The sequence below is a fragment of the Crinia signifera genome, chromosome 2, assembly GCF_055691185.1.
Source record: "Crinia signifera chromosome 2, ASM5569118v1, whole genome shotgun sequence".
Classification (NCBI taxonomy): Eukaryota; Metazoa; Chordata; class Amphibia; order Anura; family Myobatrachidae; genus Crinia; species Crinia signifera.
The window spans coordinates 387,805,086-387,819,034 of NC_139218.1; the positions used below are offsets into that span (position 1 = coordinate 387,805,086).

General features: G+C 50.2%; 2 protein-coding genes across 12 annotated transcripts in view; one reads left to right on the forward strand and one right to left on the reverse strand.

Moving 5' to 3' along the window:
* The window catches only part of PICALM (phosphatidylinositol binding clathrin assembly protein), a 380,825-nt gene that overhangs the window by 198,208 nt on the left and 168,668 nt on the right, over positions 1–13,949 (forward strand). The window lies entirely within an intron of this gene.
* CCDC81 (coiled-coil domain containing 81) overlaps positions 7,192–13,949 on the reverse strand; it is a 37,180-nt gene continuing 30,422 nt past the window's right edge. For both annotated transcript variants that reach the window (XM_083170270.1, XM_083170269.1), the window contains 5 exons: positions 13,437–13,606; positions 11,960–12,038; positions 9,120–9,346; positions 8,665–8,790; positions 7,192–7,619 (listed from right to left, as the gene is read on the reverse strand). In XM_083170270.1, coding sequence (XP_083026396.1) covers positions 7,481–7,619; positions 8,665–8,790; positions 9,120–9,346; positions 11,960–12,038; positions 13,437–13,606 — 741 coding nt within the window. In that variant the 3' untranslated portion in view covers positions 7,192–7,480. The remainder of the gene's footprint in view (positions 7,620–8,664; positions 8,791–9,119; positions 9,347–11,959; positions 12,039–13,436; positions 13,607–13,949) is intronic.

Consider the following 13,949-nt stretch of genomic DNA (forward strand, 5'->3'; position numbering starts at 1 on the left):
TCAGACCCCCCCCTCCCCTTTCCTGACATTATACATGGGACTAAGTTACCAAGGTTATGTGTAGTACTGCAGCATCAGCCGCCCCCTTCCCTTTTCCTGACATTAACATGGGACTAGGTTACCATGGTTACGTGTAGTACTGCAGCATCAGCAACCCCCTCCGCTTTCCTGACATTATACATGGGACCAGGTTACCAAGGTAATGTGTAGTATATTACTCTGCAGCATCAGCAACCCCCTCCCCTTTCCCGACATTATACATGGGACCAGGTTATGTGTAGTACTGCAGCAACAGCCCCCCCCCCTCCCCTTTCCCGACATTATATATGGGACCAGGTTACCAAGGTTACGTGTAGTACTGCAGCATCTGCCCCCCCTCCCCTTTCCCGACAATATACATGGGACCAGGTTACCAAGGTTACGTGTAGTACTACAGCATCAGCAATCCCCCTCCCCTTTCTCAACATAGGGCCTTATTCTAGTTCACTCTTTCTGACAAAATCCTTCTTAGATGGACAAAACCATGTGCACTGCAGGTGGGGCAGATGTTACTTGTGGAGAGAGAGTTAGATTGGGTGGGGTTTTACTTCAAAGTAACATCTGCCCCACCTGCAGTGCACATGGTTTTGTCCATCTAAGAAGGATTTTGTCAGAAAGAGTGAACTAGAATAAGGCCCATTATACATGGGACCAGGTTACCAAGGTTACGTGTAGTACTCCAGCGTCAGCACCTCATATAAAATATGTACATCCTGCCATCAAAATGTCGACAAACCAGTGCTCGAAGTGGGCCGGTATACAAAGGTATGTCATACCGGCACTTCACTTCGAACACAATTTTTTTTTTTTTTTTTTTTTGGACAGCAGTCTCCACAGTGCTCCTGCAGGGGTCCCCACCCGGCGGCTACAGAGCACAGCCAGAAAGTGATTGTGCGGGTGTGGCACCCCAGCCAGGGGTATCCGTTATAGCAGGGACAGCCGACAGGTGCCAGGACCCAAGGGGTTAATCCCCGGCGGAGGGCGCGAAGAGATGTCCCCAGGCTAATTGACAGCGCAGGGGGACGTATAGAGAGAGAAGGGGAGATGCTAGGAGGTCAGGGGGGTCCCGGACGAGAAGGAGAGAGAGGGCAGCGTGGCAAGCGAGAGGAGAAGAGTGCCAGGTGGGTGCACGCTTACCCGCAGCAGCCCTCCGAGTCCTCACAGGGACGGAGTCGGGTGCGCAGGAGTACTGGAGAAGCAGCCGGCGGGGACAGAGCCGGCTGGGCCACGTGACTGGAGAGGAGCCGAGAGAAGGACACCGCCGCCACCCTGGAGAGAGAGAGGACCCCAGACTGGACTGCCAGGGAACCGGAGGGGCGACTAAGTGCGGCAACGCTGCGGCGCCCGCACTAGTGCGCCCTCCGGCGGATCAGAGGACAGCGCTGCCAGCACTGAACAGCCAGCTACCAGACATCGCGGAGAGGAAAGTGACGGGCAGGAGCCTGCAACAGGAGCAGACACCAGGTACCCTTCCCCAACCAAAACCCCTGCCCATTCTCCACAAACCCACCAATGCTGCCCCACAAATCGCTGGACACGTGGTATAGGAGCACCTTTATTATTAACCCCTCTGGGCGCCCACAGTAGGGACCCCTCTGTGGTATACAGGAGCAATAGGTTCTACCATTTTCCCCCAGAGCCCACAGAGACAGCTGCCAGAGCCCGGCCTGCAGCCTCAGAAGCCAGAGGACAACAGGTAGTGTAGTGGTCTCAGTGTGTCTTGACATGTGGTGTGGTGGGATGGATATATGTATGGAAGCAGTGAGTGTATGTATGTTTGAGTGAGGGCGGCAGTGTGTGCAGCATGTATGAGGGCGGCAGTGTGTGCAGCATGTATGAGGGCGGCAGTGTGTGCAGTATGTATGAGGGCAGCAGTGTGTAGTATGTAGGAGGGCGGCAGTGTGTGCAGCATGTATGAGGGCGGCAGTGTGTGCAGCATGTATGAGGGCGGCAGTGTGTGCAGTATGTATGAGGGCAGCAGTGTGTAGTATGTAGGAGGGCGGCAGTGTGTGCAGCATGTATGAGGGCGGCAGTGTGTGCAGCATGTATGAGGGCGGCAGTGTGTGTAGCATGTATGAGGGCGGCAGTGTGTGCAGCATGTATGAGGGCGCCAGTGTGTGCAGCATGTATGAGGGCGGCAGTGTGTGCAGCATGTATGAGGGCGGCAGTGTGTGCAGCATGTAGGAGGGCGGCAGTGTGTGCAGCATGTATGAGGGCGGCAGTGTGTGCAGCATGTATGAGGGCGGGGTACTTGTGGAGTATCACGGCTCCCATCGTAAGGCATCGTATGCCATATGTAGTGGCATACGATGGCATACGATGCGATGCGATGTTTTACCGATTTTTGAGCATTTTTGCTCAAAAATCGTATGCCATCGCATGGCATCGTATGCCATATGTAGTGGCATACGATGTCATACGATGCGATACGATGTTTTACCGATTTTTGAGCAAAAATGGTAAAAAATCGGTAAAACATCGGATAACATCGTATGCCATATGTAGTGGCATACGATGTCATACGATGCGATACGATGTTTTACCGATTTTTGAGCAAAAATGGTGAAAAATCGGTAAAACATCGCATGGCATTGTATGCCATCGATGCGATACGATGTTTTACCGATTTTTGAGCCATTTTAGCTCAAAAATCGTATGCGATCGCATCGGATGCCATACGATGGCATCCGATGCGATGCGATGGCACCCGATTTTGCACTGAAATGCATCAGAATGCATTGAAATGTGTATTAAAGTAGTGAAATGCCCCCAAATGCCATTTTTCATAATGCACCACCCCCACTATCAACGTCAACCCGAAGCGTGGCGAGCGCAGCGAGCCCGCGAGGGGCGGCGGGACGCGTCCTACGACCTTTTCATACCCCCACTATCCACGTCGGCGTGGAGTTGAGAATAGAATAGTGTGGCGAGCGCAGCGAGCCACCGAGCCCGAAGCGTGGCGAGCGCACGCGGATACCTGTAAAGCCCGCGAGGAGACGCGTATAGCTTGTGAAGGTATCCGCGTCCCCTCGCGGGGCTCGCTGCGCTCGCCACGCTTCGGGCTCGGTGGCTCGCTGCGCTCGCCACACTATTCTATTCTCAACTCCACGCCGACGTGGATAGTGGGGGTATGAAAAGGTCGTAGGACGCGTACCGCCGCCCCTCGTGGGCTCGCTGCGCTCGCCACGCTTCGGGTTCACGTTGATAGTGGGGGTGGTGCACTATGAAAAATGGCATTTGGGGGCATTTCACTACTTTAATACACATTTCAATGCATTCTGATGCATTTCAGTGCAAAATCGGGTGCCATCGCATCGCATCGGATGCCATCGTATGGCATCCGATGCGATCGCATACGATTTTTGAGCTAAAATGGCTCAAAAATCAGTAAAACATCGTATCACATCGATGGCATACGATGCCATGCGATGTTTTACCGATTTTTCACCATTTTTGCTCAAAAATCGGTAAAACATCGTATCGCATCATATGACATCGTATGCCACTACATATGGCATACGATGTTATCCGATGTTTTACCGATTTTTGACCATTTTTGCTCAAAAATCGGTAAAACATCGTATCGCATCGTATGACATCGTATGCCACTACATATGGCATACGATGTTATCCGATGGCATACGATTTTTGAGCTAAAATAGTCAAAAATCGGTAAAACATCGCATCGTATGCCACATGCGATGCGATGCGATTTTAGCATACGATCTGCATACGATGCAGGTCGTGGGAGCCGTGATACTCCACAAGTACCGAGGGGGGCAGTGTGTGCAGTATGTATGAGGGCAGCAGTGTGTAGTATGTAGGAGGGCGGCAGTGTGTGCAGCATGTATGAGGGCGGCAGTGTGTGCAGCATGTATGAGGGCGGCAGTGTGTGCAGCATGTATGAGGGCGCCAGTGTGTGTAGCATGTATGAGGGCGGCAGTGTGTGCAGCATGTATGAGGGCGGCAGTGTGTGCAGCATGTATGAGGGCGGCAGTGTGTGCAGCATGTATGAGGGCGGCAGTGTGTGCAGCATGTATGAGGGCGGCAGTGTGTGTAGTATGTAGGAGGGCGGCAGTGTGTGCAGCATGTATGAGGGCGGCAGTGTGTGCAGCATGTATGAGGGCGGCAGTGTGTGCAGCATGTATGAGGGCGGCAGTGTGTAGTATGTATGAGGGCGGCAGTGTGTGCAGCATGTATGAGGGCGGCAGTGTGTGCAGCATGTATGAGGGCGGCCGTGTGTGCAGCATGTTTGAGGGCGGCAGTGTGGCAGTGTGTGCAGCATGTATGAGGGCGGCCGTGTGTGCAGCATGTTTGAGGGCGGCAGTGTGGCAGTGTGTGCAGCATGTATGAGGGCGGCAGTGTGTGCAGCATGTATGAGGGCGGCAGTGTGTGCAGTATGTATGAATGACAGCGGCAGTGCGTGTAGTATTTGTGAATGGGAGCGGCAGTGCGTGTAGTATTTGTGAATGGGAGCGGCAGTGCGTGTAGTATTTGTGAATGGGAGCGGCAGTGCGTGTAGTATGTATGAATGGGAGCGGCAGTGCATGTAGTATGTATGAATGACAGCGTCAGTGCGTGTAGTATGTATGAATGAGAGCGGTAGTGTATATAGTATGTTTAAATGGGAGCGGCAGTGCGTGTAGTATGTGTGAATGGGAGCGGCAGTGCGTGTAGTATGTATGAATGAGATGCAGATAATTAGTGCCGGGGGAGAGAGCCCGGTAGAAGGAGCAAAAAATAATGACACTGCTGATCTTATCAGGAGGTACATCTGCTCATCCACCACATGTCCACTCCTCCCGACTCCCTCCTCCTCCTCCTCTCCCCCCTCCTCATCCTCCTCTCACCCACCCTCCTCATCCTCCTCTCACCCACCCTCCTCATCCTCCTCTCCCCAACCCTCCCCCTCCACTTCTACATTCTTCCTCTTCTACACTTTTCCTCTCCTCTGCTTAACCTCCTCCTCAGGCCCTCTCCCCCTCCCATGCTCTCCCTTCTACTCTCCTCAGCTCCCCAACCACCTGCTCTGCTCCACTTCCTGTGCTCCTCTGCTTCCCCTCCTCCTCTCCTCTGCTTCCCTCATACTCACTCCGAGTCCCTATCCTCCGCACCCCCTTTCCCCCTCCTTTGCTCTCCCTTCTCCTCTCCTCCACTCCTCCTCCTTTCCTCAGCTCCCCCACCACCTCCTCCTCTCCTCTACTTCCCCTCCTCCTCACCCCCTTTCCTCCACACACCTCCTTTTCCGCTCCCCTTCTCCTTCACTTCCCCTCCTCACCCCCTCTCCTGCTCTCCCTTCTCCGCTCCCCTTCCTCCACCACTCCCCCACCTCCTCCTCTCCTCTGTTACCCCTCCTCCTCATCTACTCTCCCCTCCTCCTCTTCCACTCCCCCTCCTCCATTTCCCCACCTTCTCATCACCACCTTCTCTTTCCCTCACTCTCTCTTCCCTGCTCTCTCTTCCCCCTCTATCTCTCTCCTCCCCACCTCTTTTACCACACTTCTCTCTCTTTCCTAGACTGCCAGGGACCCTGCGCTGGGGTACAGGAGAAGAACACCCGGTGCCAAGAAGAAAGTGCGGCGTCAGGGAACAGGAGTTGCCGGGGAGGGGGGGGGGGTGGAGTGCAGCAGACCTGGGAACAGGAGCAGAAAAAAACTGGAGCAGATCTGGGAACAGGAGCAACTACCGTCGCTGCTGATCATGACAGGAGGTACACAGCGCCCACTTGTACTGCTCTCCCTTCTCCGCTCCTTCTCCTCCTCCTCCATACCTCCTCCCCTACCCTACCCTTCCCCCTACCTCCTCTCCCCTTCTCCTCTTCCACTACTCCTCTCCTCTGCTTAACCTCCTTCTCACCCATCACGGTGTGTGGCAAATGTATATTGGACACAACGGTGTGTGGCAAATGTATATTGGACACAACGGTGTGTGGCAAATGTATATTGGGCATCACGGTGTGTGGCAAATGTATAATGAGCAAATGCCAAACACAGTGATGCTCATTATACATTTGCCACACACCGTGATACCCAATATACATATGTGGCTGTCCCTGTCACTTTCTCTCTTTGTTCCCGCTGTCAGTCTCTCTTTGCTGTCACTCTGTCTGTTTGTCCTTGCTGTCCTTGAATTTGGGCTCTCACAGTGTGGCACAATGTGCAAGGGGCACTAGTACTAGATAGTATAAGGGGTCCTACTAGTGTGGTATATAAGGGGTATGTGGTATGGTACGCTACACATAAAGACACGCCCCCTTTTTCAGTGGCCACACCCGGCGCGCGCATAAATAAGTCCTTTATTTTTCCATACCCCCACTTTAAAATTTCCACTTCGAGCACTGCGACAAACAATATGTCGACAGGGTCAAAATGTTGATATGAAAATGATAGACACATGACAAGTTCGACATGAGATTATTTACACTGGTCTGTTCTTACTTCCCTATATATGTCGGCATAGAGGGAGACTGTAATAGCCAGAAGCATGGCAAGCGAACGTGTTACACTAATTGGGGGTCCATGTCGACAGTTGGGGGCTCTTGTCGACCTTTTCATGTGCCTACCTTTTCCATGTCGTCATTTTCGCTCTCATTCTGATTGACTCGGTCCCCGACGCGTTTACACCGGGGACTGATGTTTTGGGACTGCGCATGCACATAGTCGCCACGGCGCTCGCACGGTGGGGGGGGGGGTGTTTGCTGCATCCTGCGTTTAATGGTCATACCCACAAAACACTGGGTGCACCCAGGAAAACGCTGCACATCCTCATGTTAATGTGGACGGGCACCCGCCCCGTTCTCGGACTCGAGCGCCCATACTGACTTAATGACTGTCTATCTAATAATCCACACCCGGCAGTACTTCGATGATATCACTCCGCCCCCACACCGGATAAGAAGCAGGTGATGGGCCTCCACCCAATCAATGGTAAGAGATAAGAATGTGGCCTATCACATGGATCCCTCTGTGATGTCACTGGTTCACTGGCTGCCTCCACTACTACAAGTCGGCGAGAGGACTGTTATGTCATAGGAAATCCGGCACAGGAAGCATCAACGTATTGTTATGGTCGGTAACAGACGCATCACACAACAATCCGTATATAACTAGTAATAATGTGCTAATGGGGAAATCACAGATGTATACACTAATATGCAGCTCAATCCTTTATTATAATGTATGCATAAGACAATCATCACTCACGGGCGCTAATTGGACTTCAAACCACTCAAACAATGAATCTGCCGTCAGAGCGGTGCCCAGAATCGTTCCGCAGAGGCGATAACTGGCACTTAAGCTGGCGCGGTGCAGACCGAGGTAGTGTTAGAACTGAGCAGGACTTAGACAGGTACATTGTAGGTAGTAACACTGGGTACAGCAGGCACAAGCAGAGTGCCAGGTCTAATAACCAGGACTGTCCCAATCATGGCGGGCAGGGGTCCTCACACCATCAGCCGGGCCCCCGGTATATACCTGCTGTCCCGCCACACGTTGCTCTCGCCGCAGTTTGACGTTCGTTTCTTGCACTGAAAGCAGCGATTATACTTCTCAAACTGGTCTAGGAGGAGGTGACTTCCAGCCCTGGGGAGATACATCGCTGGTTACATAAACGGTCCAATAGTCATAGATTTACCATAATCCGTACAAAACCGTGTTCCTGTCTGTTGTTCCTGGGCGGGAACTCAGAGGTAGATGTATGAAGCGGTGATAAGGGAGAAGTGAGCCAGAGGAGTGGCCCATGGCAACCAATCAGCACTGAAGTAACATCTATAATTTGCATAATATAAATTATACAGAGCAGCTGATTGGTTGCCATGGGCCACTCCTCCTCTGGCTCACTTCTCCCTAATCACTGCTTCATACATCTACCCCTCAGTACACACGCGCACGACAGGAGCAGGCAGAAGTAGGAGATTACAGATGTGAGTTTTGGTAGCAACATGGAAAAGGAGGGGGAAATTTACAAAGGTGTGAAGAGGTGATGTTGTCCATAGCAACCAATCAGATGCTGTCTACCGTATTCTAATATGTGAAATGATAACTAGAATCTGATTGGGCAACAACGCAACTTTTTTATTTTTAGAAGCTTTAGTAAATTTCCCCCTAAGATTTAGCCGCAAATATGATTTGATAAATGGGCCCCTAATACTGGTGACGTTTGGAAGGTGGAAGTGACAAGGATGAGAGATGGACTGGATGTGGGAGAGGGGTGAGGATGACACCCAGGCAGCAAGCATGGGGAACGAAGAAGAGTGTATGCAAGCACTGATGAGTCTGCCCATTGTTTTAAAGGGACAATCATTTAAAGGGCAAGCTTGCCGATGTCTCCACATTTAAAGGGACAATCATTTAAAGGGCAAGCTCACCGATATCTCCACATTTAAAGGGACAATCATTTAAAAGACAAGCTCGCCGATATCTCCACATTTAAAGGGACAATCATTTAAAGGGCAAGCTCGCCGATGTCTCCACATTTAAAGGGACGATCATTTAAAGGGCAAGCTCTCCGATATTTCTACCTGTCAGGCTGTTACATGTACCCTCCCGACTTCAGACACTGATATACACATGCCCTCGGCCAGTCTGCCCAATGTCACCACACTGTCGGCCGTGGGACTGAACTCACTTGATGAAGCGTTCCTCATTGTAGTCTCGGAGTCTCTTCATTTCCAAGCTCTTTGCCCAGTCGTCCTGTAATCCTCTATGTAATCTGTGGTTCTTCTCGTACTGAGCCGCTCTGTCCAGCAGTAACCTGGGACATAGATGTGATGAATAGAGGATCGCAGCCAACACAGCTTCATCATGGCTGAGCTCACATACACAGGAATACATAGGACATTTCTATAGGATGTATATAGCTGCCTGTATTATGGTTCTAATTCTGTAATACCACTGTTATGGCTCCCCCCAAATGATCCTTATATAAGGTTTTGCCTGCACTGTGCCATATAAGCCTAAATGTCCCGCACTTCTGCTAACAGAATCTGAAGTATGTGGGGTTAGTTTGGATGCCTCTGCCAGTAATATAATGTGAGAGCGGTAGATGTATGGTCTGTACTTGGGAGTGGATAGGTTACGTACTGTTCTTTAGACCGCTGTAGCATGTCCGCCTCCTTCCTCTGCTGCAGCAGGTCATTCAGTATGGCCAGGCGCTCATGGTCTGCTGCGGTCTGCAGCTGGTGCTTAGACACCTCCTGGGCCCGCCTCTTCCTCTCTGCTAGTTTTTCATTGGTCATGTCGTTCTTCCCGAATATTGGCTGCGCATCCTCAACGTCAGGTGGCAGCACAAAGCCTGGCTTTATTTTTGTCTGTGTCAATAGATTATATTCATTTTTAAGGAAACATTTATGTCCATAACCGATGCGATGACTTTGGTGCTAAATCTGCTCCTCCCACAACAGACTGGGATTTAATTACTAAGATGGGAGTTCTATGTCACATGGGATGTTGCTATGGCCAACCAATCAGAATCTACTTTTTATATCTTTAGCCCCTTCTAGAAGATAATAGATGGAATCTGATTGGTTGCCCGTAGGAACATCCAAACTTCAATAGTCCTATCTTAGTAAATAACCCCCACTGACTGCCATTTGCCTGTACACATGCAGTAACGGTGTGCGCTCTCGCAATGTCCCCCGACATCTGTTCATGCAAGACAACGTACTAGTACATACAAGAGCCATGCTATGGGGCGTTACATGGTGGACGCTTGACCAACCCCCCAACAGTCTCTCATCGTAGCCGGCATTATTGTTCGCACTGTGGTTCTTATTATCTGCTCTTTGCAACCACTTAAGGTGCTGACACACTGGGCATTTTGTGGCACCGCCTATATGGTTACTAGCGGGTGATAGATTTAGCGCTAATCGCTGAACAATATCGTTCAGTGAGGTCACTGGGTCCCCCTACTGACCATGCAGTCATTCGATGATAGGTGAAGTTGAGCTGCATTCCCAGACCGTAGGGGGTTCATTCATTGCTTGTACAGTACAGACTGGGTGACACAATATCAATCACAAGGGACAAAATGAGCAATATCGTTTAAAAAAATCATTGGGACACCCCCGGACCGGACACTACAAGCTCCGGACTGCAGATTTTTATGTACATCCGGCGGTCCGGGGTCTTGTCTGGGTCCGGTTTTTACCCATAACCTGAAGGAGCCGTAATGATTACAATTGCGCCTGAGTGTGAATGCGTTTATGATCAGACAGTTAGAACCAGCACATGACAATTCTATGCATTTGTCAAACGTGGCGGCAGGAGCAGCTGGTGCGGCCCACGTAATCTGCCTCTGCCTGCCGTATTATGACATATCCATGCAAATTACCCAAACATTATTATCTACGTTTCTACCAAGCGGTGTCATTTACATATTATTAAACAGCTTGTTAGTACTTGGAATTAAATCCATCGCTGCAGAACATTCGCGAATTACAGAGACATTATCATAAAAAGCCCTTTAAAAAAAAAAAAAAAAATGTTGTGCACAGCAGCTGCTGCTGTGCGACCACAAGACCCGTTTATGCAGCTGCCACGATAACAGAAGCTAAATGTCTCCTCTCATTCCTATAAATATTGGGCCTAACTGAGACCTGATCGCGGGACAAATTTGTTCTCGAAATGAGCAAAACCATGCTGCACTGCAGATGGGGCAGATGTAACATGTGCAGAGAGAGAGTTAGATTTGGGGGGAGTTGTATTGTTTTTGTGCAGGGTAAATAGTGGCTGCATTATTCTTACACTGCAATTAAAATATCACACACCCCACCAAAATGGGTTGGGATAATTTGGTCTACAGCATTATGGTCGACAGTCATTAGGTCGACATGGGTCTAGGTCGACTTGGGAATAGGTCGAAAGGTCATTAGTTCGACAGGTTGTTAGTTTGACAGGTCATTAGTTCGACATTGTCTAGGTCGACAGTCAAAAGGTCGACATGGGGTTTTTCATTGTTTTTTGACCTGAATGTCAACAGTCGACATGGACACCGTTCAAAGTGCACCGCATCCCCTTGCATCGCTCGCTGCGCTCGGCACACTATTTTATTCTCCCACCACACCCTAGTGGATGGTAGGGCATGAAATACCGCCTGTCGGCACATGTCGGCTCAAAAAAACCCATGTCGACCTTTTGACTGTCGACCTAGACTATATCGAACTAATGACCTGTCGAACTAACGACCTGTCGAACTAATGACCTTTCAACCTAGAACCATGTTGACCGTTTCCCATGTCGACCTAAACCCATGTCGACCTAATGGTGTTGACCTAATGTCTGTCAACCATAATGCTGTAGACCAAATGACCGCATCCCCACCCAAATCTAACTCTCTCTGCACCTGTTACATCTGCCCCACCTGCAGTGCACATGGTTCTGCCCATTTTGAGAATAAATTTGTCCTGCAATGTGGGGTCTGATCTTGGTTTGGATGCAAGTAGCACAAGCATTGCACACGGATCTTGTGGTTATCAGCGTACTGCGCATTCGCCAAAGATACCGTCGTATGCACCGAATCAGGTTCTCGGGCACAGATGGAGTTCAGCAGTGCGGACGTGTTGATGAATGAAGCACCCTATCCATAAAAGAGCTTTTCAGGACCAGTGGGTGGGTCTGCAGTGCAGCCCAGGCCCCAGAATTAAATTAGGGAGACGCACCCCTCTGTTACTGTCACCGGTAGCGACCATGCAAAAACGCATTTGTATGTCGGCTTCCTAGGTCGATCATAGAGCGTGGACAGAAGGGGGTGTAGTGGTCTTCTTGCAATCAGCAAGGGTTGGGTACAAGTTCCAATGCCGGTTGCTGCTGCGGACATAAGAACAGTGGGCGGGACAGGCATAGACACATGGAAGTACTGTAGGCTGCTAGAGATGCACACAACGCAGCAGCAGGCCCAGGATGAGAGAACGTACTGTAATTACCTGGGTGTCCAGAGCGGTTTTGTATAAGACCATCTGCTCAGTCTTCTCTCTCAGATATTTTGCCCTCTGAGCAGCCAGCCTAAAATACAGTCCGAGACAGAGGGAGGTTAGTAAGTATTTATCAGTAAAGAGCAACACCCCCCCCCCCCCCCCCCCCCCCCCGCCACGCCGGAACATGCTACTGTATCACTGACACTACAGCAGTGGTGTCCCACTCATGACCCTCCAGCTGTTGTGGAACTACACATCCCAGCATGCCCTGCCACAGTTTAAGCAATCCGTTATATAACATCTGTGGCAGGGCATGCTGGGACGTGTAGTTCCACAACAGCTGGAGGGCCATGAGTTTGACACCAGTGCCCTACAGCTATTGTCCGGCATCTATGTCCCTGATTGGTCAGGTGGTTTCTGCAAATAACCAATTCAATTCTCTGTAGCTTTATTGCAGCGGATCATCTTAACAGCTAACTGAGCACCTGAGACCCCGCCTGCCACCCGGCCGAATGCCCGCACCCCCCGCTGCCGCTGATTCCCCTCCGTAACATGCAACATGCCTCCGCTGCAGGGGAAATCATTCGATGGTCACCGATCAATTGCAAATAGAACTCCAGCGAAAATGGACTTTTATTTGCGAGCACCGGGATGAAGACAGGACAGGCGGCTGTGATGTCAGCAGCCCACCCCGGCAGGCATCGGACCGCCCGTATACCCATGGGGACACCCATAAAAACGAGCAATCCTGAATTGCCCCTTGGTCCAATCTCAAATCATATGATTTAAGGTGGGTGTGATAGGCAGAACTAGTGCTGGTGGCTGCCAATGGTAAAATACATGGACAAACAGAAGCGCGGCCTACGCAACACTTAACAATTATTTAATTTCAGAATTTTTGCTGATTATCTCAATAAAAAACATTTGGCCACAAAAATACGCTGAGGCTCTAGCAGGCGGCAAGCCCAGAAAGTCTGGGAACCACTGCATGATACAAAAGTCACAGAACCACTAGAATCACTTAGAATGGATATAGCGCCATCTTGTGGTGTTTTTAAGCAAGACAATGAAAAAGTTGATACCGTCAAACTACAACTATGTCAGTTTCAAGGTCAATGTTTCTCCCTTACGTGTACTGAGAAAGTGAAATGAAAAGCGCTATTGTCGTTGCTACATAACCAGACTCTTACATAACCGTACCGGGACTTCGACTGTAGAAACTTATAGAAAATAGAAAACTTCCACTTTATCAAAAAACCACAGGGCACCTATGGGCTATAAATATCTGTGCGGGGCGGTAGGAAGCTGCCGATGTTAAGCTTTGCACAGCAGGAGAGGAGATGCTTTCATCTGTAGGAGAATCAGAGGCAGCGTGTAGGTTACACTACATAAAGGAGAGAAGTGATGAGCGGTGGAAGATCCGCCGTAGACAGGTCAGACTAGATGCTGTCTGGTGCACAAGCGCTGGGAGTAAATTAGAGGTTACTCTTCAGCGAGCTGAACTTGTTCCAGTCTGCCCAGCAAGTCCAGGTCCTGTTTTTCCCTGGCTTCTTTCCCTCTCCTGTCGGCCATCTGCTTGGTCAGGGACTGGTAGAATTGCTCGTGCTTTAGTAATGCTGGAGGGGTCAGTGGCCTTCTCTGGAAAATGTAGGATTTCTGGAATTAAAGTACAAGTACGTTATAATGAGGTCAGACCGGAAGCAGCCATCTCTATATTGCTACATGGTAGACTCTGGCGCAGGTCTGTACTGAGATCTAGAACAAGCATTGCGGGCAGTAACATTGAAAGCTTTTCCTTACATCCCCTGGAGACTTCAGTACCACTTAATGTGTATATGTGCTGAGCCAAGCATTGTGGTGATTGTGTCAGCCCCTTTGTGTATGCTGGCCCTTATTCTGGTTCACTCGCAAAGGCAAATTCCTTCTCAAATGGACAAAACCATGTGCACTGCAGGGGGGCAGATGTAACGTGCAGAGAGAGTTAGATTTGGGTGTTTTA